Source organism: Rhinatrema bivittatum, chromosome 16 (assembly GCF_901001135.1).
Source record: "Rhinatrema bivittatum chromosome 16, aRhiBiv1.1, whole genome shotgun sequence".
Taxonomy (NCBI): Eukaryota; Metazoa; Chordata; class Amphibia; order Gymnophiona; family Rhinatrematidae; genus Rhinatrema; species Rhinatrema bivittatum.
Window position 1 is genome coordinate 11520950 of NC_042630.1, and position 12560 is coordinate 11533509.

General features: G+C 40.2%; 2 protein-coding genes across 2 annotated transcripts; both read left to right on the top strand.

Moving 5' to 3' along the window:
• Window positions 1-4042: 4042 nt before the first annotated feature.
• LOC115077275 (olfactory receptor 6Q1-like) lies at window positions 4043-4993 on the top strand. Its single transcript, XM_029579561.1, has one exon. The coding sequence runs from the start codon at window positions 4043-4045 to the stop codon at window positions 4991-4993; it is 951 nt and encodes a 316-aa protein (XP_029435421.1).
• A 3690-nt stretch (window positions 4994-8683) lies between these two features.
• LOC115077276 (olfactory receptor 6B1-like) lies at window positions 8684-9640 on the top strand. Its single transcript, XM_029579562.1, has one exon. The coding sequence runs from the start codon at window positions 8684-8686 to the stop codon at window positions 9638-9640; it is 957 nt and encodes a 318-aa protein (XP_029435422.1).
• The last annotated feature ends 2920 nt before the right edge of the window (window positions 9641-12560 follow it).

Consider the following 12560-nt stretch of genomic DNA (forward strand, 5'->3'; position numbering starts at 1 on the left):
AAAAGCATGTTGTCACAATTAATTCAGCATTTGATGGAACTTAAACTTTTAAGCAGTCTCCACACTCCTTAATAATTCCATATGGGGAAAAATGATGCAAGTATCAGTCCAGCACATTTGGATGGGTTACCCTGACTCATTATTAGTTGGTCACGGGGCATTTGGGGGATTTGCTACTTAGCCAATGGAGTAAAAACACAATCAAATTTGCAAATACAGATAGGAATTTATTAAGGGTGCAACACAGAACAATTGTAGATTTGAATATTTAGAAAAGTTTCAAAATATTTATAGATAGAGAGATATATAAATTTGCATTTTAATTGGACCAAGCACAAAACTTTTTGTATGCATGCTATAGCTAGGGAGCACCATCTGCCAGCCCATTTTGTGCATTCTAAACACTTGAAAGATCGAATTCCCCATGGTATTCATTCAAGTAGTTTATAAAGCAATCCACAGCCCATTCCTTCCAGCAGCCATCAACCGGAAACACTTGCTGTTTAGCAAATATGGGCATAGCTTCAAGACAGAAGACTTAAACTTGGAATGAATATTTATAAAGATAAGAAAATTATTATAGGACCTCTAGAGAAAGCCAAATTAATGGCAAAACCAAGAAATTTTTGTCAGGGCTTGAGGATATAGAAGCTCTAAATGATAAAAGAATTAAATTAAGCTTTGAGTGTTTGGAGGTAAGTATTTATATGCATTTTGAATACATGAACTTTTGCATTTTTAAGATGTTAGCAATCAAAGGACTGAAATAGTGGTATGTTTGGGCCTTCCTGCCTACTTTTACAAAATGCATAGCATGTCCTTATCACAGACAAATGCATTCATGATCAATTCTTTCCCGTGCTTGCTGAACTTCACTGCCTCCCAATTCAATGGCGCATAAAATAAAAAAAAAATTGTAGTCTTCATCTTCATTCTCTTTCCTGGTCTTACCCTCTTTTGAAGATTTACACTCCATCTAGAAATGTGCATTCTATCAACCGTGCATGCTGGAAATAGCGTCACGCAAAGCAGCCCATCTGCAAGAGACATGAGAGAGGTTCCTTTCAGTTGCAGCTCCTGAATTTTTTAATTCACTCCCCGTACAATTAAGACTGGAAACCGACACCAAGAAATTCAAGACTGGGTTCAAATCCTACCTTTTTAGATGAGCATTCCTGTAAACCGTCTGATTATTTTAAATAAGGCATCACTGATCCTTAATAAGGGTATATCATTAAGGCCTACAGTTTTGTTTTGTTTCATTTTTTTCCTAATTATTTTAATGCTTTTAAAGTCTAATGTTGCATTGTGATGTGTGTTTTATTTATTTAATGTATTTTTATTATGTAAGTAATTTTGTAAATCACTCAGAGCTTTGCGCACTGAGCGATCAACAAATCTTAATATACTAAACTAAACTCATAATTTTAACAGCCGATAACCATAAAAGAATCCTACATTTCTTTCATACTTTTGCATTTTTTTGTTTGCTTACCATTTGCAGAATCATAGAGGAGGAAACAGCCACTTAATTCAGGGAAAATAAGTCTGCAAAGGAGTGGAAGTAATTTTTTGAAACCACTGATTGAACATACCTGCCATTATTTATCATGGCTGGGAAATTGCCAACTTACAGTCTCTTAATGAAATGTGGTGAAAGGATATTGGCCAGTAAAGCACTTCATTTTCAAAAGGGAGAAAAAGAGATGCTTGGGTGTTATAACAGGTTGGCTGCCAGACTGGCTGGAACTATTTTGCATGTCAAAATGAACAATGGTGCCGACAAACCAAGGCTGACGTCATTATTCATCTTGCCATGCAAAAATGGGCTAGATTTTAAAAACTCTGCGGGTGTTCCTATTCACGCGGTTCCCGCCGATGCGCGCATGTTATGTAAAATACAATTTCTGCTCGCACGTGCGTGCCGCATTTTAAAATCCGTGTGCGCATGTGCAGGCGGGTTGGGACTGGTGCGCGCGGGGGGGGGGGGGGGGTGAATTTTAAAAAGCAATGCATGGCGACGTGAGTAGGCCTTTCCCAGTTCCCTTTCAGTCTGCTCCAATTAAGGAGCAGACTGGGAGAGAAATCCCCTATACCCCTGCCTAACCTTCCTACCGTTTCCCCTCTCCTCCCTGACCCCTAACTCCTACCTATTAGATTTTTATTTTTAACATTACTGTTCTTTCGGAGCAGAAGTAGACTCCATGTGCTGGCCGGCTGCCGGCATGCGCTTCCCCAGGACAGCCTCTCATGGCGCTGTCCCAGCCCAACTCCCGCCCCTGGCCCACCCCTTCCTTCAGGCCTTGCACTTCTGCGCGTATTGGGGTTAGGCGCGTGGCCGGGGCCCTTTAGAAAATGCATTCGGCATGCACGGGGCCCGGCCACGTGCATAACCCTCGGTATTTGCACATGCGGGCCTCCTAAAATTCGGACGAATAGCACCAACCAAGCCCAGGTCAAGGGCGGCCTCATTTGATTAGGGGGGGGGGGGGGGCGAGAAACTCAAAAATGATACCAGCTTTGGTCTGTGGTACAGATAACATAGAAATGATGGCAGAAAAGGACCAAATGGTCATCCAGTCTGCCCAGCAAGCTTCTTATGGTGGTATCTGCCGCGCCGTGCAGGTTACCCTCATGCTTATCAGTTTCCCAGACCGTAAAAGTCAGAACCCTCATTGGTTGCTGTTTGAATCCAATTCCCCTTTACTCCTTGCCGTGGAAGAAGAGAACAATTCTGGATTTGCATCAAAAGTATCAGGCTTATTGGTTAAGGGTAGTAACAGCTGCATCAGCAAGTTGCTCCCATGCTTATTTGTTCTCCAGACCATAAAAGTCAGGGCCCTCAGTGGTTGATGTCTGAATCCCATTCCCCTTTACCATTTTTAATCAAAGTACCAGTGGGGTTAAAGGGTTTGGGGGGGGGAGGGGTAATCAGGATGACCTGGGTTGGGTTTTATTTTTTGGGGGGGTGGCATACATTTAAAAAAATTGAAATTTTGTTCATTTTTATTTTGATTTGTTAAAATCTCTCTTTTGTTTCAAATTAATAAGTTATTATGCACATATCTTACAACTATACTGTTTAATCTGAGATTTAATCTGAAATTGTTCTTTTAATATAATTTATGTACCCAACACAATAATAAACTCGTCACATACTTACAAACTAATGCCTCAGCTCCTAAATTTATCAGTATTATTAAAACTGCCTAGAAAAGTTGATAAAGCGGAAATAAATAAACATCAAAATAAATAAATAAAATGTCTTCTGCTAACACATAAAAGCAATGATGCTAAAATCAATAATTGTAGGACAGAAATGTTAGAGAAATGTTTTGATACTGTGTTCAAAGCACATTTATCCCACCTACAATTCAGGTAAAAAAATAAAATAAAATCAGCCAAAGAATAAACAAAGATACAAGCTCAGATAAGAAATTAAGTTGGACGTTCAAGTCCAGACCCTAGTTAGCAGGGTTGTATTTTGACTTGACAACTTGCAGCTAGGTGAGTTAGGGCTCTGACTCTGTGCTTGGTTGACAGATAACTTGCGTCACTTTGTTTCACTAAAACAAAACAAAGGAAATGCTTCTTAAGCCCACTGGATGTATTTTGAAGGATTTGTGATCATGTGCTTTTGTAGGATGACAATTTTGGAAGAGCAGAGGAATTGGCTCTTACCTCGGTATAATTGTTCATATGGACCTCATGAAGCAGGTCACTCATTGCATTTCCTGCAATACTATTGCATTTTCTAGTGCAGTGAAAACATTGTACCTGCTCATGAAGGTGAAACTTACTTATTACTTATACATGATAGTTTGATTTCTTTAAGGATATGGGAATAAACTACTTGTTTTACTATGTTTATCCACAAGAAATCGCCCATAAAGTTCATGTTTTACTGTGAACCGATGCGATGTGCAAACGGACATCGGTATATAAGAGACATTAAATAAATAATAAATAAATGTGTTATTAAATCTATGCTGCATTTCCAACATTTTTCTTCTTCTTTCAGGACCACCAATACTGTTTAGCCATGGAAAGGAATTATACTATTGTGACAGAATTCATTATTCTTGGATTCCAGAATTTACAGGAGTTGCATAATCTACTCTTCATTGTCTTCTTAATACTGTATATCCTTACAATCACAGGCAATGTCATTATATTGTCTGTGGTGAGGATAGATCGTCAGCTTCACACCCCAATGTACTTTTTCCTCAGTAACCTTTCCATATTGGAAATCACATACACCTCGGTCGTGGTTCCAAAAATGCTGTCACTCTTCTTAACTGGGAACAATGTCATTTCCTTCACAGCTTGTATGACCCAGTTGTTGCTGTTTTTCTTCCTGGGTGCATCGGAATGCTTTCTTTTAGCAGTCATGGCTTATGATAGGTATTTGGCCATATGTGACCCATTACATTATGCTAGTATAATGCACAGCAAAGTTTGTATCCAGCTAGCTGTTGCTTCCTGGATGCTTGGTTTCCTTACTACATTCATACCAATCATTTTGATATCAAGGCTATCATTTTGTGGACCCAATGTGATTAACCATTTCTTTTGCGATGCTCCACCTATATTAAAACTATCCTGTTCTGACACACATATGACGGACATCGTTGACCTTATTTGTTCCTCTACCGTCATAGTGTGCTCATTTGCCTTAATCTTGGTTTCCTACTATAATATAATGGTCACCATTTTGAAAATGACTACAGCTAAAGGGAAAAGAAAAGCTTTATCCACCTGTGCCTCTCACCTTACTAGTGTTGTTATATTCTATGCGCCAGGCTTATTTCTGTATGTTAGACCAGAAGCCAGCTCCGCATTCGATTCCAACAAAGTTGTCTCCCTGCTGAACACCATTGTCAGTCCTGTGTTGAACCCCATGATCTACAGCCTGAGAAACCAAGAAGTCAAAGCAACCTTAAGAAAACTCATCAGAAGAAAACTGAGATCCTTAGATGGACAGCAAAGATAAGAACCAAGAGATCATCTTTCCAGGAAAGATGTATCATGTACTATAGTGATGTGAGTGCTGTCTGTAATCTATTTTGTGTCTGTTTGCCAAACCTTTATAAGAATGACAATCCATTAAGCACTAATCTGAAACAAATCTGATATACATTACAGATCTCATTTCACAGTTCCATAAATGGATGGAAGGGAGGAAGGATGGCTGAAAAGACAATTAATTTCCCTTCCAAGATCATGAGCAGGAACATGAGTGCACTATTATTCTAATATTTTTCCACAATAAAAATTAAAGACTTTACTTTCCATGCGGACATTGTTGTGGCTTTCAAAATAATTCCAGCAAGCATACGCTTTGATGATAGTTTAAAGGGAGCCAATAAAGAAAACTCAACATTTCACCTCCACAGGCATCAATAGAGATTTTCTTGCATTGTTTTTAACAAACCTACATAAAATCTGCAGGAAGGTTGATTGAATTCTTGAAACTTTTTTTTTTTTTAATTACATTTGGATTAGGGAGGAAACACAACAGCAGATCTATGGAAGTTCATGACAGATCAATGCCAAACCTCGTTAGAGCTCTATGGATCAGCAGATCTGAAGTGGATCACACAGAATTTGTCAAGATCAATTCAAACCACACTTAAATCTACCTGATTCAACTGAAAATAGTTTTTGTACATCGATATGCATTAACAAAAGTCACTGGTATTGCAGTAAACCTTAATCTTACGGTTTATATGTGCATGGAATGGTCTTCCATGGGAGGTGGTAGAGAGTGAGACAGAAACAGTAATAGAACTAAAGAAAGCTTGCTGAAAGCATGAAGATATATGGCATTGCAATAGGATGAAGATTGGGCAGCCTAGATGGGTTTTAAGGTCCTTATCTGTTGTCATAGCCTATGAATCTTTTTCTAACCTCTACTAGGAAGGAGTTTAGTTTAGAATATTTTCCACAAACACACACATGCACCTGAAAACACACACACACACACACACACACACACGCCATTCGCTTTCCTGTTCATTTTTGTAGTAGTCATAAGCTTCATTATTTTTATTTTGGACTGAGCTTGCTTTTTGGACCATAAGGAAAATGGCTAAATAAATAACTAAATAAAGATTACATTTGGCAAAAAAATATTGTAGCGTAAAATTCACAGATGGTTTATATCCCAAAGTGACCTTAGACCCAACAACTTTTGGATAAATGGTTTCACAGCATAATGGATAACTTTAGTTTTCAATTATTATCCTGTTATTTTAACACATATAGGGGCCTATTTACTAAAGGTATTTTTCCATATTGTGTCTATGGGAAAAATGTTTAATAAATAGGTCCCATAGTTTTAGAATACCCTGCATAATATGGCATTTTGTGATTATGGAAGGAGATAAGTAGTATATAAAGATTTTTCTGTTGCATTGTGGGTTTATGAAAGTTAGCCTTGGGATTGATACACTGAACATAAATGACAGGGGCAGCTGAATAGATGAGGCTTGGTGTTTTTTTAGCAGTGGCCTTGTTCAGCTCCGTGAGTAAATCACTGAGCCTTTAGCTTTTGTGCTTAAAATGCTTTATTTAGAATCTAAACTATTAGTATATTACACTGAGAGTCAAAAAGAAAGGATGCAATGTTCCAGTGACAGGCCTTAGGAAAAATTATGCCTGTCAGGTGATATTACAGAGACAAGCTGTGATAGCAATGATGCATCTGCTACATTATCGAAATAACTGGCCATGGGACACTTCACTCTCTGACTTAGCGTTGAGGTAACTGGATGTGAGGAGAATTGTCCCAATTATCCCGGACTGTACTAGAAGAAAAGACCTTCAGATTGCAAGACTATAGTGTCTGCCTATAAAGACAGAAATCCTCATCACAACGGGCTGGAAGTCAATAGCTTGATGGTCAACATGATGCATACGCTGTGCAGGTCTGCTCAGATATGACTGAGAGAAAGCTGAATGGTTACTGTCAATTACTATGCAATTAATTGGGCTGCTCCAATCACTGCTGCATTTAGATATATCCAGTGCCTTGTAAAATTAAAGCAAGAAAGTGTACAGAAATAGAAACCCTCTGGGATTGGGTTTATGTAGCATTTCCCCTTGGTTATCTGCAGCTATGGTACTGAATATATTAACTATCCCAGCAGAAATAATTAAGTGAGCTGGAGATATTATATCGATTTCCCTCAAAATAAATGCGGGAGATAAGTGACAATAGGGGATCCTTTCAAGTTTTTCATCTACCTCATTCCCTATCAAAAATGTGTTGCCTTGTCTACAAATCTTCACAGAATTTTACAGACTGAAGTTAAGGAGTAGTTAATACAATCCGGCAGAGACTGAAATAATGTAAGTAATTTGGTGAGGTTAACATTTTTAACTCCATTCTTTTATATTCTTTGTCATCTTACAAGTAATAAAGGTAAGAAAAAAATAAGTTGCAGTTGAGAACCTTTTATTGGGCAGACTTAGTGTGGGCGATGTGGCCCAAATACAGAAGTAAATTGCAGGCTGTGTTGCATAAAAACTTAAGAAATGCCATGTTTGCGTCAGACCAAGGTCCATCGAGCCCAGCATCCTATCTCCAACAGTGGCCAATCCAGTTTGCAAGTACCTGGCAAATCCCATATTTAGTTCCTGTTCCAGGGATAGCAAAAGCTTTCTTTAGACTACCTGGCTTATAACGTGTTATGGACTTGTTCTCCAGGAACGTCTCCAAACCTTTTATACATTCCGCTATGTTTGCCACCTTAACCATATCCTTTGGCACCAGCTTTGATGGCTTGGTTGTGTGCCGAACAAGAAAGTACTTTCTATCATTTGTTTTAAATCTGCTGGTTGTTTCATGGAATGTCCCCTTGTTTCAGTATTATTTGGAAGGATAAATACTTAACAAAGAACCAGCTCTAAAATAATATTAAAAAAATATATATATATCAATATGGGTGTAATTTGGTAGAATGCTTGCTTCAGGGTAATTTGTGAATAAAATGGATAAAATTGTGAAGAATCCAAAAACAAATGTTTGAAATGCATTCATCTCTATTAAAATATGTCTTCAAGGATCAATATACCAAAGAGGTAATCACAACAAATCCTGCATAGTCCAAGCCATTTTAGGATACTTTAGGACATGAGGAAGAGATGTGTGTGTGTGTGGGTGTGTGTGTGTGTGGGGGGGGGGGATCACTAACCTTCACTCTATTTGTTTTCAGATAGCAGGAAAGGAGGGAAGGAATTCATAGCAGGCATTGTTTTACGAGATTGTAGTAAGGTTGGAAGGCAATGGTTCACATAAATTGAGAATGGTCGCCAGAATTTGAGAAACTATCTCTAGTCAAATTTGGTGGCTGGTGCTGAAAACAAGAATTTGGCTAGCTAAATTTATCCATCTAGTGATACCCAGATGGCTAAATTTAGTGGCTCTGCACAGTTTTCAGAGACTTTGACCTAGGTGGCTAGACCTCTTTGAAAATTTGTCCCAAGCCTTTAGAAATTTTAAGTTCAAGTGATTTCTTTCAATGTATAAAGTCAGTAATTATCATGCTGTCCCATTAATACATCAAGAGAAAGATAAAAATACTTATTTATTTGATAAATGCATCAATAAATATGTCAAAGACTTGTCATTTAATCAGTGTTTTTATTTTGCTTGAGTAAGGAGAAACAAAGAGAAGAGATGAGAAAGGACAATTGGACTTTGGTGACCGAATTCATTCTCCTTGGATTTCCTATTGGCCAAAAAGTAGAGTGCCTTCTTTTTGTGATATTTTTGCTTCTCTATCTCCTAACCGTGGGAGGGAACATGGTTATAATCACACTTGTGAAGAAAAACCGTCAGCTTCACACCCCAATGTACTTCTTCCTGGCTAATTTCTCTATCATGGAAATCTGGTACGTTTCATCCACAGTCCCTAAAATGCTGCAGAATTTTCTAGTAAGTCTCAAATCAATCTCTGTTCCTGGCTGTATAGCCCAGTGCTATTTCTTTTTTGTAATGGGAGGAATAGAAAATTATCTTCTGGCAGTGATGGCCTATGATCGATATGTAGCCATATGTAATCCTCTGCGTTACACCACCATCATGAGCCAACGGCTTTGTGGCTTCCTAGCTACTGGCTCTTGGGTTGTCAGCTTCCTAAGTTCTTTGTTACCAATAATTTACCTCAGTACTTTAATATTTTGTGGTCCAAATGAAATTAATCATTTCTTTTGTGATGTATCACCCCTCCTAAAACTCTCCTGCACTGACACGTCCTTGATTAAAAATTACTTTTTTAGTCTGGTTCCTATTGTAATATTTAGCTGCTTTATTTTCACTCTTGTTTCTTACTCCAATATCATATCCACCATATTAAAAATCCCTTCCACTTCGGGGCGCAAGAAGGCCTTCTCCACCTGTGGATCCCATCTCATTGTGGTTGTTATCTACTATGGAACAGTCATGTTTATGTATGTGAGGCCAACTTCCAGGGATTCTTTTTACTTGGATAAAGTGGTGTCTTTGTTCTATGCTGTTCTTACCCCTCTCTTAAACCCCTTCATCTACACACTGAGGAACAATGAAGTCAAGGGAGCTCTGAGGAAAGCACTGAATAATGCTGTTATTTTCAAGAGGAATGTTGTGGTGTCTTAAGGCAAGATTTCGGAAACAGCGAGCAAAGGGAAAACTGGAGCAAAGTCCAAAAGTCCTTCAACTTGGTGTGCTTGCACAGTTTTGAGATAGTGAATCTTTTGCTCTAGGTTTTAAGGGGATGATTTTCAAACCTATTTATGCACATGAAATCTGGTTTTATGCATGTAAATGACCTTTTGAAAATTGCCCAGGGAATTGTGCAGAGGCAATACCCCATGTACATATAGGGGTCAATTTTAAAACCCGAGTGCATGCGTCCACGTGGCCGTGGTTCCCCGCACACGCACACGGACGCAGCTATTTTATAATATGCTATAAAATACGATTTCCGCACACACATGCATGCCGGATTTTAATGTCCGCACGTGCATGTGCGGGCAAGTGGCCTCTTCCATGCACAATTCGGGGGGGGGGGGGGGGATTTTACAAAACAATGTGCGGTGACAGGAGTAGGGTTTTCTAGTTCCCTCCCAGTCCACTCCAATTAAGGAGCAGAAGTAAGTTACGCACGCCAGCCGGCTACCAGCATGCGCTTCCCTGGGACAGGGCCTAATGGCCCCTGCCCCTGCCCCACCCATACCCCGTCCCTGGCCTGCTTCTTTGAGACAGTCCAGCACATCTGCGCATACCGAAGGATATGCACGTGGTTGGGCCATTTTTAAAATGCACTCTGCGCATGCACATTCTGGCCACGTAGGTATCCACCAGTTGTAGCGCGTGCAGTGCTTTGCAAATTTGGATGGCGGAGCAGAAGTAAGTTCCCACATGCCAGCCAGCTGCCAGCTCGCGCTTCCCCGGGACAGGCCCTAGGGGCCGCTGTCCTGGCCGGCCCCCCTCCCCGCCCCTCCTCGCCCCTCCCCACCCATTTGAGACAGGCCAGCACTTCTGCGCATAGTGGGGGATACGCACATTGCTGGGCCATTTTTAAAATGTGCTCCAGCGCGCGCACGACCCTTCTACGCGCGTATCTCCCTGTTTTAGTGCGCACGGCACTTTGAAAATGTGGGCGTCAATGCAATACGAAGAGGCATTTTGAGTTTCTAAGGTAGACGTCTACATGCACACAATTAACACCTGCATGTTAGCCCTGTTTCTGCACTCGGCCAGTAATTTTAAGAGCAGTCTGCTTTGAAAATTCAGGCTAAAGTCTGTGAGGACTTTCTGTACATAGATTTCATTGCTGTGCGGCTATTACAGTTGAAAGAGGATAAGGGAAATATTTTTCACCGAAAAATAAAACAAGCCAAGGCAAAAGTTCTTGCAAGAAGCACCTTGAGAATTGGAGTTGTTTCTTAAATTTGGGCACGTTCAGGCAGAAGTGCTTGCATTTGTCATGTTTCCTTTGCTATTCTTTCACCTCCTGAAGCTGCAAGAAATTAAATTCTCAAAGAAAAGTTGCATTATTTCAGACATTTGCCAGGAAACCCACTTACAGAGTTTTGCATGTTTTTTTTTTTTTAACTTACTTTTGATTGGAAGTTCGGTCTGGCCATATCTGCAATTTTTGGACCTAATTTACTAAGGCTTTTTTTTCTGCGTTTATGGGGAAGGAAAAGGTTAGTAAATGTGTCTCATAGACATCCAATCTGCCTTTTCAGTTTTGAAAATTTAGCTTCCTTGTTTTGAATCCCCGTTCTTCCGGTTGGCTACCTCCATTCATGTTGTATATTGCCTGGTGTATGCTACCCTGGATTAGAGTCATAGTAAAATAGTACCAAAGCAAATGATGGTAGATAAAGACCAGCTGTTCCATTCAGTCTGCCCTTATTGAACCATTTTTTTCTATGATAGTTTTTTTTTACCACTTTGGCTACATGAGTATATAAATCCCCATTGCATAAAGCAACACTAGCCCTCCCCCTCCCCCTCTTCCATATCTACTACTCGTCCTTTCAAACCTCTCAATTATTTTTATGAGGTTTATTTTAAGGCTGTTTCTTATAATGATTCAACCCTTAAGATTAGAGTTGATCTGAAAACCAGTATTCTAACTCTGAAAACTCTGGAAGGAAAAAAACGAGAAAGTAGCTATGAAATTGAAAACAAAAACAGGGAGAATTAGGATGGATGAGACTATACAGACACAGTTGACTTATTATCCAGTCAGTCCAGGCCTGATCTGGTATTCCTGACTCAGATGTTTCTACTTTTTATTGAAGAAAGCTTTATAACACAGTCATGGCCTTTGTAAATTACCGATGTCTCTATGCTGCTTTGGAGAAAGCTTTTAGATAATAACACCTCAGGGGAAGAGTTGAAGGTCATGGCGTCAGACCTGCTGCAGACCTTTACTGGGTTATTCAGCTTTAGGTTACAGAGCCATATGTGACTCAGAAGAAGAGTGTCCAATCCCTAGGCATTAGCAAACTGCCAATTCAAGGCCAAGGAGAGCTACTTTTATCCTAATATTCATAATAAACAGGAAGGGATATATAGCCAAAGATTGTAGCTTGTCAATAGGTTTTAACAGTGTTAAATACACTTAGGGGTAGATTTTTAAAGTTATGCCCGGGCGTAGATTTGTTCGCGCAACCCGGCGCAAACAAATGTACGCCCAATTTTATAACATGCGCACGCTGCCACGTGCATGTTATAAAATCCAGAGTCGGCGCGCGCAGGTTGCACAATTGTGCAACCTGCGCGTGCTGAGCTGAGCAGCCTGCCTCCGTTCCCTCCGAGGCCATACCGAAATCGGAGTGGCCTCGGAGGGAACATTTCTCTGACACCCCCCACCTTCCCCTCCCTTCCCCTACCTAACCCACCCCCCAGCCCTAACTAAATCCTCCCCCCCTACCTTTGTTCAGAAACTTACGCCTGCCCAAGGCAGGCGTAAATTGCGTGCGCTGGCAGGCGGCCGGTGCACCATTCCCCGGCCCAGGGGCTGGTTCGGAGGCCTTGGCCACGCCCACGGAACACCCCT